General features: G+C 61.5%; 1 protein-coding gene across 1 annotated transcript in view; it reads left to right on the top strand.

Annotated features, from left to right (window-relative positions):
- Positions 1-6,819, top strand: part of Wdr93 (WD repeat domain 93) — a 16,231-nt gene extending 9,412 nt beyond the window's left edge. The window contains exons 8-14 of the mRNA XM_013011873.1: positions 816-893; positions 1,512-1,631; positions 1,739-1,952; positions 2,350-2,413; positions 2,918-3,074; positions 3,176-3,380; positions 6,703-6,819. Coding sequence (XP_012867327.1) covers positions 816-893; positions 1,512-1,631; positions 1,739-1,952; positions 2,350-2,413; positions 2,918-3,074; positions 3,176-3,380; positions 6,703-6,787 — 923 coding nt within the window. The 3' untranslated portion in view covers positions 6,788-6,819. The remainder of the gene's footprint in view (positions 1-815; positions 894-1,511; positions 1,632-1,738; positions 1,953-2,349; positions 2,414-2,917; positions 3,075-3,175; positions 3,381-6,702) is intronic.
- Positions 6,820-15,975: the final 9,156 nt, after the last annotated feature.

Here is a 15,975-nt window from a genome sequence, read left to right as displayed (position 1 = left end):
AGTTCAGGCCCACGACCGGACCCAAAAAAACAGAAAACAAAAAAACCCCACAGGCCAGAGTGGAGGTGTGGTTCAGGTGGAGGAGCGCTAGCCTTGAGCTGCAAAGCCAGACAAGAGCACAAGTCCCTGAGTTCAAGTCCTAGTACATACACATACACAGCCCTAATACACACACATACACACACACAGCTCTAATACACACAGCCTTGTACACACATACACACAGCCCTAGCACACACACATACACACACACAGCCCTAGTACACACAGCTCTCATACACACAGCCCTAGCACACACACATACACATACACAGCCCTAGCACACACATACACATACACAGCCCTAGCACACACACACACATACACAGCCCTAGCACACACATATACAGCCCTAGCACACACACATACACAGCCCTAGCACACACACATACACATACACAGCCCTAGCACACACAGCTCTAATACACACAGCCCTTGTACACACATACACAGCCCTAGCACACACACACACACACACACAGCCCTAGTACACACAGCCTTGTACACACATACACACAGCCCTAGCACACACACATACACATACACAGCCCTAGTACACACATACACATACACAGCCCTAGCACACACACATACACAGATGCACATACGCACACACACGCACACGCACACGCACACACAAACCCCAGCAACTGAGGAGACACAAATGCCTAGATGACAGGAAAGCATTGTCCCGGCCAGAAGCCGGTGCAGGAGCCACGCTGGGGAAGCGCAGAGGCTTCCCGGCTTACCCGGCCCTGGCCTCCTGTCCACCCCAGGAGCAGCCTGCGTCCTCGGCGTGCACTGGACTGGCAGCCACAACTTCTTCCTCTACTCCCTGAACCGAGTGATGAAGGGTAAGGTCCTCCCTGGGCGCCTGGCGCGCTCGGCTCACACCAGGACACCACAGCTGTGCAGGCAGAAGTGGCTGAGGAGCCACCTCAAGGGGCAGCCCCTGGGCAGATCAGACGTAGGCCACGGGGACCCATGGCAGGGAAGCTGAGGGGGAGGGTGGCCTAGGTTCAGGGGTGGTGCTTCCTGGCCCGCATCAGAGCCGGTTAACTGCACGGCGCTGAGCTCTAAAGTGAGTTTCGTGTGACTAGCAAAATCCAGAAATAGAAACCTCCTAGGAAAGCCGGGCACCGGTGCTCACGCCTGTCATCCTAGCTACTCAGGAGGCTGAGATCCGAGGATCACAGTTCAAACCCAGCCTGGGCAGGAAAGTCCGTGGGACTCTGATCTCTAAACTACCAAGAGGCCACAAGGAGAGAGCTGCGGCTCAAGTAGTAGAGCACCAGCTTTGAGTGGAAGAGCTAAGTGACAGCGCCCAGGCCCTGAATTCAAGCCCCAGTGCAGACACTGACGCGACACCATGTTGGAAAGGCCCTTGGACCATCAGAGGGAGAGAGGTGGAGAGTGCGGTGCAGGGGGGGGTCTGCGGGGAGGGGGCAGACACTCCCCTCCTCCACCCCCAGACCCCGAGGGGGTGTGGCCCTGCGCAGCGCCCATCACCGTGTCCCAGCTCAGCCCCTCCTGCTCCTACCTGGTGCTGGCCTGTGAGGACGGCGTGCTCATAATCTGGGACATGTCTGAGGGTGAGCCACCCCTCCTGCCCCACCAAGACATACACCACACACGCACGCACACACGCACGCACACACACAGCCTGTCCCCATCCGCCACGTGGGTTTCCTCTCTCCAGGATTCCCCCTGGGGGTCGTGGCGCTGCCTGAGGAAAGTCTGTGCGAAAGCATTCACTTCCTGCGGTACTTCGTGGTCCACCAAGGGCAGAGCCTGTTCCCCGAGGGCACAGTGAAGTCATGCATGAAGTGCGTGGTGCTGTGCACCAACAGCTCCCTGCACCTGGTGACAGCGGACGGCGCGCAGTGTCCCAGCAGCACCGAGCTCCTGAGCAGGTCTGTGGACAGCGTTTCCTGGTCAAACGTGCCCCTTCCGGTGGCCTCACCGAGCACCAGGGCTCCCGGCCACGCGCAGGCTCCAGTGGGCAGAGCAAACCCATGGTGGCCTGCATCCACACGGTCAAAACGCACCTGCTATGCAGCCCAGGCTGGCCTTGAACTCACAAGCCGGCCTCAGCTGTCCAAGTGCGGGGATGGCAGGCGTGCAGCACGGCACTCGGCGCAGGCCGCTTCCACGTGGCTCTCAGGAAGCATCCCTGCTAGTGGAATGTGGGCGGTTCTAGGTTTTACCTCCTGCTGCACGCGGAGGTTTCCCAGGCAGAGGCCTAAGAGAGGAGACCGAAAGCGTGAAACCTTTTAAGTAGGAGCTGCCCGTGTGCTTTGTGTCCTGCAGGACTGAGGCGCACCCAGAAGAAGCAGTGTGTGCGGTGGCGCCCGTCCCAACCCTGCCTGGTATGGTAGGTTCCCGCCTTGCTTTTCTGTCCTGTGAGTACCGACACCTTTCCCTCCCCAAATACCTGTTGACAGCCTGCTATGTGCTGGACGGACTGGCTTTTGGGTGCAGAGAAGTACGTCTGGGGCTGTGGTGAGGCTCTGGCTGTGTCCTGCGGCGGAATGAGAGGATGGTTGGGGGGGGCAGGGAGGTCCCGGAGGAGCAGGGGGGGCAGTGGGGCACAGGGGCGAGGCTGGAACCTGCAGACCTCCCAGAAATCAAAGGGGCAAATGGGAAGCCATCCCGATTCACACAGCACCGTGATCACGAGGACTAGATAGCGGGGCGGGGGGGGGCCTGCACCTTGGCACCGCCTTCCCTGCTGTGGGGAGCAGAGGCCGGGCCCTCGAGCTGGGCCGTGGACAGCAGATGGTGACCTGAACGGCCACTCAGGCTACCCTGGGCTTTCGGCGGGGTGGGGGGGGGAAGGGGGTCCAGAGGCCCCACTGACCGCTGCTTCGCTCCCTAGGTGCTGCTGTTCACCAAGAACGGCTCTGTGAACCTCATGGACGTGGGCAAGGCCCAGGTCCTGTGTGCCTTCGTGCCCCCCGTGAGCCATGAGCTGCCTTTCCCCTGGGAGCCCATGTTTGCCGTGTCCTCACAACACCCCTATTTCCTGCTCCACGGTACGGGGGGCGGGGCACAGACTGTTCCCGGCACCTGGGGGCTCCCCCAGAACCCCAGCAACCACGGAGGCGGCAATGACGCAGAACCTCGCCTCCTCCAGGAGGCTACCCGCGCGGACACACCAAACCCACGGACGACAGCAAGGAAGTCCCCAACTCCATCTTCTGGTTTAACTTCGAGACCTATCCGCCCCTGCAAGACATATGCAAGAGCAATGCCATCTCGCAGAAGGACCTGGCCGACAGCAAGGCCATCCCGCAGACACAGCCTCTGGAGACGATCTGTGAGCACCTGCTCCAGAGCAGGTGAAGCCTGACCCCCCCCTACCCCCACCCAACCCCACCCCACCCCACCCCCCGCTCAGCCCTATGCACGCACAGCCCCTGAGATAACCCGACCCGAGGTGTGATCGGAGCCTCACAGACCTGGTTCAAAACCTGGCATGAGGGGCTGGGAAGGTGGCTCAGGGGTAGAGCGCTTGCCTCGCATGTGTGAGGCCCTGGGTTCAATTCCTCAGCACCACATAAGCAGAAAAAAGCCTGAAGTGGTGCTGTACTCAAGTGGTAGAGTGCTAGCCTTGAGCTGAAGAGCTGAGGGACAGCGCCCAGGCCCAGAGTTCAGGCCCCAGGACTGGAGCCCCCCCCCCAAAAAAAAATACCTGGCATGAGCGCCCGGCCTCGCAGAGCCTGCTTTCCTCCTGAGCAGGCTGTGTGCTGGATGTGTGTGTGTGCATATGTGTGCCAGTACTGGGCTTGAACTCAGGGCCTTGCCCTTGGTTGGCTTTTTCACTCACGGCTGGTGTTCTACCACTTGAGCCACACACACCCCACTTCCAGCTTTTTGCTGGGTAGTTGGAGATAAGAGTTTCCCTGATTTGTCTGCACGGACTGGCTTTGAACCTTGATCCTCAGACCTCTGTCTCCTGAGCTACTAGGCGTATAGGTGTGAGCCTCCAGCGTCTGGCCTGGACACTTTGCGCATGCCTGAATACTCGGGCTGTGGGTGTGAAATCACAGCACACAGGGAGCGCCGAGCACAGCGTGACTTCTCAAAACCTGGCAGGCAGGACCGTGCAACCGTGCGTGTCCCTGCCGGAAGTGCCGGGGACAGCAGCCCCTCCATGGCCCACCGAGGGCGGGGCTCCTGAGTCTGGAGGGAGGGACAGGGGACACTGCTTTGACCAGCAGCACACCACCGCTGCCCGGCTATTCCCTACGGAGAGGGTTCTGACCCTCGCCCCGCTCTCCGGATGCGGGCGCTGCCGTCAATGGCTCAGGAAAGTATCCGCAGACAGAGGCGGGAGGAGAGAGGGGAAACGCTAACAGCTGGAGGCTAGGGGAAGGCGCGTCGGACGGGGTGTGTACTTTGACAGGTGTGAAGCCTTTGCGCAGTGAAGGCTAGGGCCCAGCTGTCCAGTGCTGTCCACAGCCCAGTCCTGGGCCCAGGTCAGGGCAAGGCGGGCTCGTGGCGCAGTGGCGTGCAGACAGCCCGCGTGCGTGCGTGCCCACGTGCGTGCGTGCGTGTGTGCGGTCAGTCCACCCGCAGTCAGGTGAAATGGGCGGTGGGAAGCGGCCAGGCCGGGTCTGTAGGAGGGCCGGGGCCTGCGGCTCTGGGAAGCCGGGTTCAGGGTTCGGGAGTCTCCGTCCGTGAGTGACGGGCGAGGTGGCGCAGCACACGGTGCAGGGGTTGTGTGGCAGCGCCAGACCAGCCCCAGGACCTGGGGGCAGAGGGGCAGGGAGGGTCCCACAGCCCCGCAGCGAAAGGGGACACCCGCGGTCCCTGTGAACGCCTCCTCCTGACCGTGAGATATTCCGCGGGAAGGCCTTCCAGAACTTACTTCACCCCTCCGTGAGGTCGGCTCATGAGAAAAGCATCCTGTCTGCCTTGACCTCCTACCCCCCACCCCCCCCCCCCCCCCCGCCCCCCCCCCCCCCCCCCCCCCCCCCCCCCCCCCCCCCCCCCTGCCTCCCCTGCCTCCTCTGCCTCCCCTGCCTGCCTCCTCTGCCTGCCTCCCTGCCTCCCGTGGCCTCGGCGGGGAAGAGGCCAAGTCAGCACTGCTGAGCCATTTCTGGTTGGGAAAACACTTGGTTCTTGTTCTCCCCGCTCTGAGGCTTAACGTCTGGGACTCCCCCATAGCCACTACCCCACCCCCCTTCTCGGCCTGTCATTTCGCAAACACCCCGCTGCTGGTGGGAAGCCGTGTCATGCACAGGACCCGGGTCAGCAGCACGCATGTCCCACAAGCTTGCCTCTCCACGCTGAGCCCCCCGCGGCTTCCCGTCCCCTCCTCCACTGCGTCTAAAACTGGGTGAGCGGTGAAGCTGTGTGGCAACACGCTGTTTCCAACCTGCCGCCGTGTGCCAAACTGCTTCCCGCCGCCCCGCCCACGCCCACGCCGCCCACGCCCAGGATCCAAAGCGGCCGGCAGCGGCCGGCGGCCAGCTGCCTGCCTGGCACGGCCCAGCCCGCCTGCGCGGCTGCCCCCACCTCTGCCAGCCCCCGATGAGTTCCGAGGACCCGGGGAGACACAGGTTCTGAGTTTCCAGCCCAGCTCCCGCACCCAAATGTGCCCCACAGCCCCACACCCCCGAGAAATGGGACAAAGGAGCGAGGCCGACCGGAGCATGCCCCACGGGGACTCCAGGGTCCATTCCTGTGGGTTTGTTTTGTCTTTGTGTTTTGAGTCATAATGCAGCCCAGGCTGGCCTTGAACCTGCAGCTCACCTGTCTCTACCTCCTTAGTGAGGGGTCACGGCCGTGCACTGGCTGTTTCCTGAAAGATTCTGAGAAAATAAGTGTGCACACAGTATGTCGCACACTTTCATTGGCATCATTTGGTACGAGGGCTTGAACTTGGGTCTCATACTTGCTAGGTCGGTGTTCTGACTAAGCCCTGCCCCAGCCTTTTTGTTTTAGCATTTTTTAGAGTCTCTGGGATAGCGCCCAAGCCCTGAGTTCTAGCCCAGACTGTGACTCTGTGTGTGTGTGTGTGTGTGTGTGTGTGTGTGTGTGTAATACAAAAGAATATGTAAGAAGCTCTTGGAAACAGAAAATGAGCATCTGAGCTAAGAGGGACAGAGAGGCGAGAGCCTCAGAGCAAAGCCAGCGGTGCCAGCGTCGTCTTGCTCCTGAAACAAGTCCCTCTTGATCAACACGCACAGCGGCGCACGCCTGGCTCCCCCTGCAGCGGGCAGGGTGGGACTGTGGTCCAGGCCTGGTCCTAGACAAAAAGTGAAGTCCCATCTTAAAACGGCCAGCGCAGAAGAGGGCTGGAAACATGGCTCAGCATTAAAGCCCCTGCCTAGCGAGTGGGAGACTCCGCTCCAGATTCCAACCACCACCACCACCAAGTGGCCCTCTTGTTGTTGCTCTGATGTCACCTGAGCACCCAGGGCAGAAACGGGGGGGGAGGGAACAGCCTGTACCCCACAGCCCACTGCCAGATCCCCCCCACACCTGCTAGCAGCCCGGCTCTGCACACACGGGGACGGGCAGCTGCGTGGGCACTGATGTGAGACCCACTTGGCGCGTGGCCTTGCAACCTCCCCCGCCCCGCGGTGCAGGGGTGCAGCCTTGTCCTGGGGGGGAGGGACACCGCTCACCCCCCCCCCCATTGATGTGCTGCAGCTTCCAGATCCAGAAGAGCCAGGAGCAGTGGGGCCGGCTGCGGAGATTCTCCCTGCTGCTCCACAGAGAGAACCTGAAGAAGTGAAGGGTGACCCGCCTGGGCCTGGGTGGCCGCCCCGAGGGGACAAGGAAGACAGGAAGCCGCGGCAGGGGGGAGGGGGGGATGGACATGGCGCCCGACCTCTCGGCCTCCAGGACAGGCCACAGGCGCCCCCCGTGGCAGATGCCACCCAAATAAACGACAGTGCTGATCCAGACCGCAAGGCGCTCGTTCTCCTCCCCCCCTCCCTCCCCTGGGCCCAGGTCAGCACGCCTGAGACCCCCGAGACCCCCCACCTGCGTCCCCTCCGTCTCCACACACCACATCTGCACCCCACAGCCATGCAGGGGCTCTCAGCCCGGGGAGGGGGAAGAGAGGCGGCGGCAGGGCAGGGAGGAGAGGCCTGGGGCGCACAAGGGCACGGTGCCCGCCGCCACCGGGGAGGGGGAGGCTGTAAGGGACACGGAGGCCCTGGGCTCTGGAAACCGCACCCCGGACAGCGGCCAGCAGCCCCGACAGCCGCCTGACCTGGACAGCGGCCCAGTGCTCCCCGAGGACGCCGCCGCGTGGCCGCGTGGAGAACTGCAGGAAGGGCTCCATGGAGGGCTGCGGACAGGGCTCTGCCACGGCTGCCCCCCCCACCTCCCCTCTGTGCCACACGGGCTGCCAGCGGCCCTGGACAACCCCCCTCCCCCCTCCCCTCCTCCCTCCCCTGTTCTCCTCCAGCCGGCCCCCTTCCCAGTGGGGCCTGGGGCTCCCCAGAGTCCTGGGCCCCATGATCTTGAGCTGAGCCGGCACAGCAGGGGTTAAGCACCCAGACTCTGGAGTCATACCAGGGTGGCAGCACCAACGCGGGCCGCAGCAGCTTCCCAAACTTCCCGTCCTAAGCCGTCCTGTGGTGGGCACCAGCACAGGTCAGGGCGAGGGGCTGGCAGTCAGCGGCCCCTGGCCAGACTAGGAGAGGAGGGGCTTCCAGCAGGAGGGGACCCCTTCCACCCCCAATCCTGACTCTCCCGGCTATTAGCAGGGATGTGTTAATGAAAATTCACACCCTGATATTCATCCACTCTCTTCGGAGGCAGAAGAGGCCTGGCAGGGAGGGGCTGGCCACAGCCGCTATCTGTGAAGAGACTTGCTAATAACCTTAATTCCCCAGCCTAAGTCTCCGGGACTTTGCTGTGCAAACAGATTTTCTAAACTGGGTGGACTTCCCACTTCGGTCCTGGAGGCGCTTGCTTCAGTGGGGGCTGAGGCGTGGAAGTATCTCACACACGCACCGGCGGGGCTCGGGGCTGGACCTCTCTCTCTCCGCTGCCCAGCCCCTTCCAGCATGGGGCGGGCCCTGCTCATACACGTGGGCACCTTCCAGCCTCCGGTCAGGAAGTCCCTGAGGTAGTTTTAAAAATGAACCTAGAGCTGTGTGGCTAGTGGCTCACACCTGTCATTCTGGCTACTCAGGAAGCAGAGATCTCCTGGATCTCAGTTCAAAGCCAGCCTGGGCAGGACAGTCTGTGTGAGACTCTTATCTCTAATTAACCATCAAATAACTGGAAGTGGAGCTGTGGCTCAAGTGATAGTGTGTGCCTTTCGAGAGCAAAACAAAAGCCAAGCAAGAGTGCAAGGCCCTGAATTCAAGCCCCAGTACTGGCTAGCACGCATAGATATAGATAGATGATAGATACAGATAGATGATAGATGATATAGATAGATGATAGATACAGATAGATGATAGATGACAGATACAGATAGATGATAGATGATTGATATAGACAGATGATAGATATAGATAGATGATAAATGATATAGATAGATGATAATGAAGCTGATAGCTACAGATAGATGATATAGACGATAGATGATAGATATAGATAGATGATATAGGTGATAGATGATATAGATGATAACTATAGATAGATAATATAGGTTAATAGATGATAGATGATATAGATTGATAGATGATAGATTGATTGATTGATAGATACAGAGCGGGGCGGGAGGGGAAGGGGCTGTTCTCTGTGGTAGTGAATGTTAGGCGCTTTGGCACCGGGTTCCTTGGGCTCCGTTGCCCCCACCCTCTCTGGCCTTGTCCTCTGTCATGCTGCACGCAGCCATGCCAGGGCAGCGCCCCTCCCCTGGGGTGGGGATGAGGGTCCTGAGGACCACCCCACCTGGCCCGGAGCCGGCAGCACTGTCCGCCCTCTCCACCTGGAATGGCGGCCGCCTGCCTGCGGCTCAGACCCCAGGAAATGGGCCTTTCCAGTGATGCTGGGGTGGGGGGGAGTGGGTTCAGGTAATTCTGAGTCAGGGAGGGAGGGAGCACACACTCCCATCCCACATAGCCAGCCTGTGGGAGGAGGGTGGGAGGGAGGGCTCTCCTCCGACCCCATTCCCAGGATCCAGAGCCCTGGAGGCTGACGAGGCCTGAGGCCTCTGTGGAGCTCCCTCTCCCTCTCCCCCTCTTTGATCTCACCCCTCAGGCCCCTCCAGTGGCTCGCGGGGAGCAGGGAGGCCTGAGTTAATGACTTCTGCAGGCCTCAGGCCCCACCAGCTGGGCCTTGGTCTTCACACCTTGGGCCTGTGTTTTGACAAGTGCCAGAGCCCAGGGCTCCTGCCCCCCTCCTCCCCCCTCCTTCCCCCCCCACTGAGCCCGCCCTCCTGGCTGGGAAATGAGGCCTCTGGCAGCCCCACCAGGGCAGGGGTGAGAGTTCAGGCCTTGGCCTGGGGGACGGGGGCTCTGACCTGCTCCTAGGCCCAGGAGGCTTCCTGGCCTCCTCTGGCCAAGCTGTGCCCTGGGCACTGCACCCCCTCTGTGCCCCATATTTCATTTCCCTTCTGACACAGGGGTGCTAGTCAGAGTTGCTATGGAAACGCTCCCCTGCCTGCCCGGAGCCCCAGCCCCTGTCAGCCAGCTTAGCATCAGGACACCCCAAATTTGGGTGTCCCAACTGCCAGGGCCGATCTGGCACAACTCCACACCAGCCCTCCAGCGTGTCAGCACCCCGCCCCGCCCCGCCCCGCCCCGCCGTGCCATTCCTCCAGCCCACCCACCTCTGCCTCGGTGCTGGGGGGTGTAGGTGCACTTGGATCCGTGGGCTCACACGCCGGGCCGGGCAGGTGGGCGCCCGCCACGGTGCCCTCACCCCACTCAGCAGACGAGAGCCCCCACCCCACCCTGTGTCCTGCCTCCTTCCACCTCTCGTCGCCTTTGGAGACAGAGCCAGTGGCCCCTGAGTGAGGGCCCAACACAGACAGGCCTTGCTTCACATCGGAGATGGGGTCCCAGCCCTACTCCGGGCCGGATGGGTCAGAATCCTGGGGCGATGAGGCTGGGGAGCAGGCCCTGTGGGGGTTAGAAGCCCTGCCCCCTCCCCTGCAGACCCTCCAGCCCCAGCCCGCCACTGTGGCCGGATCTTGGCACACCCCGAGGCCCAGCACGGAGGCCCCCACCCACCCGGAGCCCCACCTCTGTCCTCACACCTTCAGCCCGGGGAGCCACCGAGCTGGCAGGCCATATGGAATAGATTATTCGAGACCCGATAATCTGATTATCTGGCAGGGGGGCAGGTGGGGGCGCAGCCAGAAGAGCAGGGTGGTGATGAGGAGGGAGGGGGCGGGAAGGGAGGAGGGAGATCTGTAGGCTCCAGGAGAGGCTGCAGAGGAAGCGTGGCCGGGCCTGGAGATGACTGTTAATGCCAACGCTCCTTAGGTGGGAACTTTGGCTTCTGGCCTCGCCTGGGTACGTGGGGATGGGTCTGAGCCTCAGAGTGAACAGTGGAGACACTGAGGCACACGGCGGTGATGGAGCTGAACTAGCTCAAAGCGAAGACGCAGAGCCGTGCCAGTGTGGGAAGTCCGTCACACGGGCCTCAGCTTCAATGCCTGGGCAGGAAGGCGTCCTCGGAGGCTGCCAGCCTCACAGTTGGCCGAGTTGGCCCCGACATTCTCGGGTGCTGCCAGCAGAGGGCGCAGCCCAGCCGGTCCCGAGCTGTGACACTGACCGGTCCAGTCACCAGTGAGGATCTGCCAGGCTTGGCCTGGCATCGGGGGATGCCCCGACTGGATAAGGGTGAGGCGTGGCTCAGTGCCCATGTGAAAGGCTGTGTCTGCCCCTCCGCACACCAGGAAAAATACCCGCATACATGCACACACGTGCACACACGTACACACACAGCACGGGCCGTGCAGACTTGGGCCCACACACCTCCCCTCGCCCAGCCTCTGCATGGGGAAAGCCACCCTTCCAGGTCCTGCCTTCCCCAGGGAAGAGTCCTGGCTGCCCTGCACCCCAGGTCACCCCGACCTGTCCTGCTCCCCAGCAGGCCCCCGGGTGCCCGAAGGCTCGGCTGTTCCCCCAGTGCGCGGGGTGACCTGCCGGGGGCTCGTCACCAAGCCGTCCAGTAGCACACGGCTGCGCCCGGGGCCAGGGGAGCGCACTTGGGGCTGAGTGAATGAGCTATTGAGAACCAACCGCACACGCGCACGCGCATACATGCACGCACCCCCTGGCCCAGCAGCGGAGGCCTGCCCCTCCCCGCACCCCGCCGTGGGCGCTGGGGGCTGGGCGGCTGTTTTGGAGGGCCCCGCACACCCTGCTTCCCACGTCGACACCTCGTCCCTGAGGGAGGCGGCTCTGGTCAACAGGCAGCGGGAAGGTGTGAAGCTGGCCACTGCCCGGCACAGGTCCTGGCCGCCGGCTGGTAATGAGAATTCCACCCGGTGCGGCCCTGCCCCCCCCCACCTTCCCACAGCTGAGGCCGCAGTGGGGCCGAGAGGGGAAGAAGGGAGGGAGGCCCGTGACCAGAGGCCAGGCCTCATCACCACCACGGGGCCACAGGCATCCCGGGGGCGTGGGCTGGGCCTCCAGCAGGGAGGCCGGGGCTGAGGCTCACGGCCGGCCGGGGTGGCGAGTGGGAACCGGGAAATCGGGACCAAGTGCAGCACCGCGCCACATGGGCACGAGCCGCGGCTCTGCCACCGGGGCACAGCGGGCACAGGGCTCTGTCCCCGCCGGGTGGTGAACCCCGCCTGGCACGAGTGGGTGGCGCGGCCCACGCCCTCGCTCCGGGCCAGCACCGCTGTCCACCGCTGCCCTACGCCAGTCCAGCCCGCGGGCCCCGCACCGCCCCTCCACGACACAGCCAGGGTCCTGGGGCGTTCTTGGGGTCACCCTGAGGTGTGCTCCTGATCCCCCCCGCTCTGAAACGGAACGCAGCATGTGTGACTGAACCCCCGCCGGTGCGGGATCCGGACTCCCACCGTCCCTGGGTCAACTCGAACCCCACACCACTGCACCTCAAGATGCTAAGAGCCCGGTCCCGTGGCTCAGGCCCGTCATCCTACCCACTCCAGAGGCTGAGGTCTGGAGGACCAAGCTTCAAGGCATTCGGAAAGAAAAGTCAGGGAGACGCCATCTCCAGAACAAGCCCCACTCGGCTGCGGCTGAGTCCTGAGCCCAGTCAGAGCCCAGGGACCCCGCGTTCCGCTCCTGCCAGGGCCAGCCCTGCGGGGGGGGGCTGGAGCTGCCTTAACCCTTCACCCTTTGTGCGGCTTCTAAGCCTGCTGCTGTACCACTCCGTGTACGACTCCCCCCCCCGACTCTGTGCAGACGAGGGCCCCGCTTTACGGGGGGGGGCTAAGGTCACAGGACCCCCATGTTCTCACAGTCGACCTTGAGCCAGGCACGGCCGCCCTTGCCCCCGACCCATGCGGCCTACGCGGCCTCCAGCCCCGGGGAGGCCCACTGGTCCTGGCGAGCAGGGCAGGCGCCATGTGCCCATCCTTCAGGAGCCCAGCTCCGGGGCCCAGTGGGGGCAATCTTCCACCCCGGGCCTGGGCTCCCAGGAGAAGCCCAGACCACGGTGGCCAGGCCGGCCGGGGAGGAAAGGGTGGTGTGCGCGGGCAGGCCTCTCTCACCCACCGCGCCCTTCCCAGAGTGGCCCAAGGGCTGCCTCTTTGGGGAGAGGAGAAACAATTCCTGATATCCAGAACCTTCCTCAAGATCATGAGGTCACCCTGCCAAGGGGGAACCGTGTGGCAGAACTAAAAACAGACTAAAGGGACACAAATAAGGAGTGGACAGTATGTGTCCACCCACAGTGGAAGATCATATAATAATCAGCAGCTTGGGAAAGCCTGTGAGACTCTTATCTTCAATAAACTGCCGCACGGGAAAGCCCGGGAGACTCTTATCTTTAATAAACTACTCAGAAAAAGCTGGACGTGGAGCTGTGGCTCCAGTGGTAGAGCTCTAACCTGGAGCACAAAAGCCCAGATACAGTGTCCAGACTCTGAGTTCAAGCCCCAGGTCTGTCATGAGTAGGAAGAGTAGAGAGGAATCGTCTACGCAGCACACTAGGCTTGTTAACTGTGGTTGATGCCAATTAATTACATTGTGTTCCAAGTTGCTGATAGGGTTTTCAACATCCCCAGCACAAAGAATTGCTGAGCTTGAGGTGATGGGCGGGCGTGCCAGTTACCTTGATCTGATCACCCGCCACGGAGCAGCAAGCTGAAATCCCACGCTGTAGCCCATAAACACACGCAATCAGCACGTCACTGACAACCTCATGGAGTCTGCTGACAGCCCTCACACACGGGCGCCTTCCCGCACAAGGTGACCAGAGTGTACACCGCGACGTGGTCTCTACCAAGTAACTGGTGGCCTCCACTATCCTCCACTCTGGCTGCCCTGGTTGCAACCGAAAAAGTCTAGGACTGAATGAATGTTTGCTGAGCTGCTCCCGGGATGAGATTTCTTACATCATTATGTCAGTCTGTCTTCCATTGTGATAGCAAAATACCCGAAGCCGGGTAATTTATAAAGGAACGAAGTTTGGTGAACTCACAGTGCTGAAGATGGTGCGGGCGCTTCCCTGGCTCCTGGGAGGCGGCTGGCAGGTGGCTGGTGGTGGCGGGAGGCTGGGTGGAAGGGACCCCACTCGGGACAGGAAGCCTCAGGCCTGAGGGCAGACAAGCTTGCTTTTTTTAGAAGTCACTAGCCAGGCACCAGCAGTTCACATCTGTAATCCTAGCAACTCAACAGGCTGAGATCTGAGGGGCATGGTTCGAAGCCAGCCCGGGGAAACAAGGCTGCGACTCAAGTGGTAGAGGGCTAGCCTTGAGGAAAAAAGTTCAAGAATAGCGCCCAGGCCCAGCATAAATAAAAACAAAAACTGATGTCCACAACTGATCACCAACTGTGAACCCCCGCTGCGTGGAGGCCCAAGACGGGGAAGACTTTGGTTCAAGGACAAACTGGGCAAAAAGTTAGCAAGACTCCATCTCCATCAATAAGCCGGGCTTCGCGGTGTGTACCTGGGGTCTCGAACGGAAGGTGAGAGCCCAAGATTAAGGCCCAAGATGGGCTGGAGGCAGAGACACAGAACCCTCTCGGAAAAAATAACCAAGGCCAACAGGACGGGGGGCATAGCTCAAGAGGCAGAGCGCCTGCCCAGCACGTGTAAGGCCCCAGGAGAGCTGGCACTGCACCAGTACGGTTGTGGGGGTCAGGGAGGGTGGAGCGCGCGGAGCCGGCATGTGTGCGGGGACTCCGTGCGGGGACTCGGTCGCCTGGCCGCAGGGTGACCACCGGCCACCTCCCACTTCTCACCACGCACACACGGATACGGCGAAGTTAGTTGATTTTTTTGTAAAAGCCACAAAAACTTTCCAAGGCCATTTACCCTCTGAGGCCGCAGCTGGCTGCTCTGCTCTTGAACTCTGCTCTTCCGAGCGCCTTTCGTAATTGCTTGCTGATAGCTTGAATTCCATAAACCGCCCGCACAAAAGTCCCTGCGGCTCCTCAGTAAAACCCAGCTCCTTGGCCCAGCTCCAGGCAAAGGTGCCGAGGCTGCGGGAGGTCCGTACCGGCAGGCGCCAGGCCCGGTCCACTCTCCCTACCAAGTCCTGCCCATGGTTCAAGGCCCACCTGTGGCCCTCAGCCTGGGGCTCAGCCACTTCCCTGGAGATGAAGGGGTCACAGACACCTCCGCAAATTGTAATCGTTGCTATCGAGATGCTCCTGTGAGCAGATCCTGTAACTGTCAGTCCTGCTTCATTAAGAAAGTCAAACCCAGCCAGGTGCTGGGGGCACAAGGCTGCCTGTAATCCCAGCTACTCAGGAGGCTGAGATATGAGGGTCGCGGTTCACGTGCCAGCCTTGGCAGGAAAACCCATGGATTCTTATCTCCAACTAAACACAAGGAAACAGAAAGTGGCGCTGTGGCTCAAGGTGGTAGAATGCTAGGATTGAGCAAAAAAGAGCTCGGGGACAGTGCCAGGCCCTGAGTTCAAGCCCCATGACCGACCAAAAACAAAAAGCAAACACAACAGTCAAACTCAGACAGGTCAAGGGCCCAGGACAAGGGCAGTCCTCTTCTGTCCATCCACTTCTGAGCTGTCCTGTCCCACACCTGTCCTGCCCACTCTCCGCCCCACGAGACCCATCTCTCCCTGGTGAGCCCGACTTTCACCTGCCGTAAAAAAACACGAATCAGATAACGCTGCTAAATGCAAGGTCAGTACTTTTTGTCTTATTCACCTGCTTGTGGGCCGGCCCTGGGCTTTGGAGTCTCCAGCAATCTGCCACTGCAGACAGGGCCGGCGTCACGCCACCTCACCTACCAGCTCCTCCCGGCGCTGTGCCATGTGTCATGGGGGACAACTCAGGCCCAGAGACTCTTCTCGCCAATTTGCCAGCAAAAAGCCAGAAGTGGAGCTGGGGCTTAAATGGGAGAGCAACGGCCTTTTGCAGAAAAAGCTAAGTGAGGGCTCGAGGCTCTGCGCTGGAGCCCCAGCACTGAAGGGGGGGGGGAGGAAGGAAAAGAGAAAGGGAGGGAGAAGAGGAAGGAAATGAAGGGAAGGAGGAAAGGAGGAAAGGAGGGAGGGAGGAAAAATGGAAGGAAGGAAGGAAAGAAAAAAGGAAGGAAGGGAGGGAGGGAGGAGGGAGGTAGAAGACTGGGCACAGCCCCTTCCTGGGGAGGGGTCCAAGGACGGGGAGGGGGGGCTGGGGGCTGGGATCCAGGAAGTGGGGACCAGGGTCTCCGGGTCAAGGAAGGGCAGGGGTCTCCAGGTGGGGAGGGAGGGCTGAAGGGAAGGGTGTGGGGTCTGGGAGGGGAGGCGAGGTTCGGGCCAGGAGGGGGGTCCCCGAGGCCGGGGTCCAGACGGGGAGGAAGAGTTCAGGCAGGGAGAGAGGGGGTCTCGCGGAGGGGTCCGGAGGCGGGATGGGGGTCTGG

Source organism: Dipodomys ordii, unplaced genomic scaffold (assembly GCF_000151885.1).
Source record: "Dipodomys ordii isolate 6190 unplaced genomic scaffold, Dord_2.0 Scaffold15, whole genome shotgun sequence".
Taxonomy (NCBI): domain Eukaryota; kingdom Metazoa; phylum Chordata; class Mammalia; order Rodentia; family Heteromyidae; genus Dipodomys; species Dipodomys ordii.
The sequence above is the reverse complement of the archived record's forward strand: the minus strand, read 5'-3'. Positions and strand labels throughout refer to the sequence as shown.